At 38.1% G+C, this 6,271-nt stretch overlaps 1 protein-coding gene across 1 annotated transcript; it reads left to right on the top strand.

The window, feature by feature from the left end:
* The first annotated feature begins 4,345 nt into the window (after positions 1 to 4,345).
* Positions 4,346 to 4,960, top strand: LOC132053760 (uncharacterized). The gene is made up of 2 exons (XM_059445865.1): positions 4,346 to 4,595; positions 4,638 to 4,960. The coding sequence occupies exons 1-2, from the start codon at positions 4,346 to 4,348 to the stop codon at positions 4,958 to 4,960; spliced, it is 573 nt and encodes a 190-aa protein (XP_059301848.1).
* Positions 4,961 to 6,271: the final 1,311 nt, after the last annotated feature.

Below are 6,271 nucleotides of genomic sequence, written 5' to 3'. Positions count from 1 at the left end.
ACAATCATAGCAGCAAAGTAGCAGCAATCAACCCAAGCATAGCCACAGTGATAGCAAACTTCAAACTCAAGTACAGCCCTTGTTTTAAAGTCTTAAGTGCAGCAACTTATCCAAAATACAACAACTCAAATGAAGCGTCTACTCCCAAGCTCAATCGCCCAAAATATAATAGCTTTCCAACAACAACATGGGCCTCAAACATAGCTCCCTAGGCCCTTAAAAATGTAGCAGACAGCCCAGTGGAGTCACTTCAAGAACATTTAGGATTTGAAACTCCCCAAGTCATGCACAGAAAGAGAGGTGTAGGATGAGTATCCCGAGATGAGCAGTTTGAATAAAAGTATCCACAGAAATGTATTTCATTTGTTGGATGACTTTCATAACTTAATCAAGTTTCAATATATCAAAAAAGGTTTAACAAATCCAGATTCTCAGAGTAGATGAGCACACACAAACAGTACAGATAGCAAGCATTCACAACAAATTTATTGCATTAGTGACTAAGATGTGAACAACTAGGGAATCATTATAAGGAAATGAGTATATCAACTCAATATGATGCTTTAGAGAAAAAAAAAATTCAAAGGTGAACACATGATAGTACTAATTACAAACAGATTTTGAGAACATGAGGACTGGACTCATAAGCACATTAAACTAGTCACTGATCTTTCAACGAATAAATTGTGACAACAAGGTATTAGTAAGTGATTCAAAAAATAAAAAAGAATTCTACCAAGTAACGAACTTTGAACTGACTATCTTTATTTTAACAGAAACCCAGACTAGGCTTTACACACTTTTAAAAATCATAGCAAAAACACCACAAAAGAGTCTCTGGATGATCCAATCATTCGAACATACAATTCTGCTAATCCTTCTTCAGAAGTAGAAATGAGAGAAACAATCGAAAGAAAAAACATAAAATTTTGAAACTCATTCCCAAGGTGTGTGAGCATGGTTCTATTCTCAAAGATATCATTCCAGGCCTAATGGCAACAGATTAATCCCTTAAATATCTTTCGAACTATCAGCGATCCATTCAACAAGACTATAAACTCTTTAAGTTAGTCTACACTTCCTCTTGGCATTTTTCATTACTTCTGAATACACACCACTCCAAAATACATAGACACTAAAGCACAGGATGGTTCGATGTTAATCGATACAACCATACTCATGCGACTCAAACAGAAAAGGACAGAACAAAAAAAAAAATTGAGCATCGATTCATGTTTCGCACACGCAAGGCTAACAGAAAGCTAAACATTTACTCAAAGACTGAACTAAACTAACTAGACAGAACTGGAAAGTGAAAATGCCAAAACGAAGAAGGAGAATTGTTTCTCTTAATCCTATAACTTCTAAGTGAATGAGAGAACTAAAGGCAGAAGCAAAATATCACAGTTGACTAACATTAAGCAAACGATATTCAACACAAAGAACTGAAGAAAAAAGCATTTGATAAACTCGAACCGAATTCTCAAAGTTAACCAATTCAACTATGTATCATTATCTCCCAATTAAAGATATTGCAAATAAGAGGTTACAGAGCTAAAACTTGCAGGTTGAATGAACACATAGAGCAAATAGAGAGCGAATAGAGGAAAACTTAAACAGCTAATTCACATACCAAGTTTTCGCATCTACATCAACCAATGCTTATCAAAACTAGAGCTAAGCTATACCAAACCAGTATACAACCTTAAGCACATACCTTAATCCTTATCCTTAAGCTAAAACGTAGTTAACGTTACACAATTTTAAACTAATCTATTTCAAATAGAAGCAAATAAACAGCAAGCATACTTAACACATACTAACACATGATTAAGGCGAAAATTAAAAGAAAGGGATTTAAAATTACCTTTTTGTCGAGCAACTACAGGGGCGACGAGAGTTGACGAGGAACACTCTTTCACACAAAATCGACTATTCCGACGAATCAGAAGACTTTAAAAATTTAACTACGAGTAAGAAACTTCCTCAAAACTCAAGGCTTAGCCGAGTTTCTAAGTGTTTCTACTCTTTCGGGTGTAAAAATCCATTTTGGTGGTGTCCACCTCCCTCAAAATGAAGAGAATGAGGTTCTTTATATAGAACCCCAAAATGTTGAAATTTTAGGTTAAAATTCAATGTCAGACGGTTGAATATTTGTTGAAACATGTTTGAAATCCGAATCTTCACCAAAGAAAAGGAGAAATTAAAATAATTTTGCAAAAAGATAAGAAGACAAGCCAATTGAAACCAAAATACCCTTTCTGCATTTCAATTAAAACCAAAGCTTGTCCAACATAGCCAATTGAAACCCAATCCTTGTAAAATCCAACCAACCTAATTAAACTAATTGGAGTAAAATTGAGATGAAATAATTATTCAAATTAATTTATTAAGCCTCCTAACTAAAATAAAGTAAAATATTTAACTGTAAAAGAGATTAATTATAGATATGAATTTTAAAATAGATATCATATATATCGGGGTATTTTGCCAATAAAAATGGCAAAATATCACCAATTAGAAAGTATTTTTATTTTTCTGAATAATTATTTTACTCTGTTTGCGATTCAAGAGGTTTGACTAGTTAATTTCAATTTTAGGAGGGAAAAATGGGGTGTCAACACCAGTACCTTCTGCATGTTTATAACACCTCGTACCCCTACCTAGCTTATGTTCATGATTCGCTGACTTAGAAACCAAGACAAAAGTGTTAGAATTGGAAAATTGAATTCAGGACGTCAATTGTATGTTTTACGACCAAAGTACGGGCCGTACAATGATGTACGGGATGTACAATGGTAGTCGTACATAGAGCGGAACTGGCAGAGAGCATTGAGACCTTTTAACCCAAGTACAGGCCAAAAAAAATACGGGCCGTACTTTGAAGTACGGGACGTACCTTGAGCCTGTACTTCCCCCGTCAAAATTAAAGTATCACTGGAAAGTTGACCCACTGTACGGCCACGATGTACGGGCCATACTTTGAAGTACGGGATGTATATCTAGGCCGTACTTCTCCCGCGTCGGCCGAAAACTATAAAATAAACGTAGGTTCAGTTCGATTTGTCACTTTTCACATTCCCTCCAGCCCTAGGACGAAATCTTCTCCTCCATCCATTGAAATTCACCAAGGTAAGTTATTCCAAGCCATCCCAAGTTAATTCTAATATGTATCTATGATTCCTTAGCAAGAATTCACCCTTTTTAACTTAGGGTCTTCAAGAAAACCCATTTAAAGGATTCAAGACTGAAGCTTTGGGATTCTTCTACAAAGTTCAGATTTTTATTACGAGTTTGGAACATTACCAAGTATGTAGGGTTGCTAGCTACGTGTGGGAACATCTTTTTTCTTCCCCACGCCACTTCTTCCATGAAGTATGAAGTTATACCAAAACTAAGGTTTTTAACCATGTTCATGATAACCTTAGGTCCATGTACTATGTTATACTATGTCTTGAATTATTATTAATTTGTCACTGTATTCTTAATATTTCATTTTGGTTATTGAGAATTTGTCCGTAATCCATGAAACCCATACCTTGCATTCCATGGGTTCCTACATGAAAGTTATAAATCATTATGTTATTTTCAAAAAAACACTCTACATGCTTTACACATTTTCATGCAAGTATATTATGTAACTATATCCATGTATAATGCAAGTCATGTTTTATGGAAAACCATGGGCTCAGATGCCACCTATTTTCATGTTCATATTTTTGGGAGTTGCACAGATTACCGAGAAGGCTCAGATAACCTGAAACTACGTTAGCCACCGTAGGATAAGGATCACTCTGCTCAGTTAGGATGATTCCTTCATGTTATATTGATTGGATCCTTTCATGTCACGTTTTTATCTCATACCCTGGCAAGGTGTGGGAGCTCTGCTGGTCCGGTGAGGTACCAGACTCCACATACCCACGTGGTGATATCATATTGTCAGTTTATACAATGCTCTCCCTACTTATAATGTTTTTACTCATGTTATATTTATATGTATTCATGTTCATGACCAGACTTCAGTTTTAGTTTCAGTTTTATGATGTTATTTCATGTCCCATATTATTTCATTTAGTTGCCTTACATACCAATACATTCAATGTGCTAACGTCCCCTTTTTACTGCCCGGGGGCTTGCATTTCACGATGCAGGTACGGATTTACAGGACGACGCATTACTCCGTAGGATTTACTCGTATCAGCATATTGGTGAGCCCCATCTCTCTCGGGGTTTAGTCAGTCATTTATCCTATAGTAGTTATGTATTAAAGGTATGCTGGGGGCCTTGTCCCAGCAAGTATGATTTCAATTTCAGACTCATCATAGAGGTTTCGTAGACTAGATTAATGTTAGAAATGCTATTAACATGCACTCAGTTAGTAGTAGCTCAGGCCCAGCGTCAGGAATCTGGATTGAGTTTAGGGAATAATGAAGAGTCTTCTAAGAATAAGGACTTTCTCAAGATGAATCCCCCAGTCTTCAAGGGAATAAAGAAAGACGAGGACCCTCAGGATTACATTGATGCCCTCCAGAAAATTTTTAGGGTCATAGCATCACGGAGGCGGGCGGCTACTTTTGGAGCTTATCAGCTGCAAGGCATTGCTAACACTTGGTATGAATCCTGGGAGTTATCCTGAGGGGAGGATGCACCTGATGCTACATGGGATGAATTTGCAAGCGCATTCCTGGATCACTTCATGCTAATAGAAGTCAAAGAAGCTAAGGCAGAGCAATTTCTGAAGCTTAAGCAGAATGGCAGGTCAGTTCAGGACTACTATTTAGAATTTGTTAGTCTGGCTAAGCATGCTCCACTTATAATACCGGACATGAGGGCAAGAGTGAGGAGGTTCGTTTATGGTCTTGATCCCCACTTGTATGATGGGGCCAATATTGCTTCACAGAACAGGGAGATGACTACTCCAAGATGGTTGCTTTCGTACAAGGGAACGAGACAATGCTAAAAGAAGCTGAAGCCTTGCAGAAAGAGAAATATAAGGAGTTTAATAAGAGGGTCAAGTCTACCGAATAATTCAGTGGTAATGGGAACAAAAAATTCTTTAAGAACAGGTCAACAGGACCTGCTCCATCCACAGCAGGTTCCTTAGTCCCGAAGTTCCGAAATGATAAAAAGCAGAATTTTAGGCCATCAAGTTCTTACTCTTAGGCTAGTGTACGTCAGTCAACTTATACCAATCAGATATGTGGCAAGTGTAATAGGAGACACTCAGGTGAGTGTCGTGTGGGTACTGATGCATGCTTTAGATGTGGTCAGAAGGGCCATTTTCAGAAGGACTGCCCATCAGCTAGGCAAGGTACTGAAGGTAACGTGTCGCTATCTACAAATTCAGCAGCTCCTCGTAACAATTGGGCCCAGCAAGGGCACAATGTAGCTAAGTCTGGAAACGCAAGAGGAGGACGAAACTGTTTGTATTCGTTGACAGGTCGTTAGGATACAGAAGCTCATGCAGATGTGATCACAGGTACATTAACAGTTTTCACATTTGATGTTTATGCCCTTTTTGATCCAGGATCTACTTTATCGTATGTAGCCCCATTTATTGCTAAGAAGTTTGGGATTAAACCAGAAAAATTGCATGAACCCTTTGAGGTGTCCACCCCAGTGTGTGAGTCAGTCATAGCTAGGCGTATTTATAGGGGTAGCCCAGTTTTAGTCATAGATGACTCAACAGAGTTAGAGATGGTAGACTTTGATATAATCATGGGTATGGACTGGTTGGCTTCATGTTATGCCACAGTATGTTGTAGAACCAAAGTAGTTAAATTCGAGTTTCCTAATGAGCCAGTTATAGAGTGGAAGGGTAATTCAGTGGTACCCAGGGGTAGGTTTATTTCTAATTTAAAAGCCAGCAAAATGATCTCCAAGGGTTATATCTACCACTTAGTTCGAGTCAAGGATTCAGATGCACAGACTCCAACTCTCCAGTCCGTCCCAGTTGTAAATGAGTTTCCAGAAGTCTTTGCAGAAGATCTTCCAGGAGTCCCACCTGACAAGGAGATTGAATTTGGAATTGATCTACTTCTCGGCACTCAGCCAATATCTATCCCGCCATACAGAATGGCCCCAGCAGAGTTGAAAGAATTAAAAGCCCAGTTAAAAGACCTTCTTGGCAAGAGATTTACTAGGCCCGGTGTCTCACTTTAGGGTGCGCTAGTCTTATTTATCCGAAAGAAGATAGTTCTTTGCACATGTGCATTGACTACCGCCAGTTATACAAAGTCACTGTTAAGAACAAGTACCCTCTTCCCAGAAT

The sequence above is a fragment of the Lycium ferocissimum genome, chromosome 4 (assembly GCF_029784015.1).
Source record: "Lycium ferocissimum isolate CSIRO_LF1 chromosome 4, AGI_CSIRO_Lferr_CH_V1, whole genome shotgun sequence".
In the NCBI taxonomy this organism is placed as follows: Eukaryota; Viridiplantae; Streptophyta; class Magnoliopsida; order Solanales; family Solanaceae; genus Lycium; species Lycium ferocissimum.
This window is presented reverse-complemented; position numbering and strand designations above follow the sequence as displayed.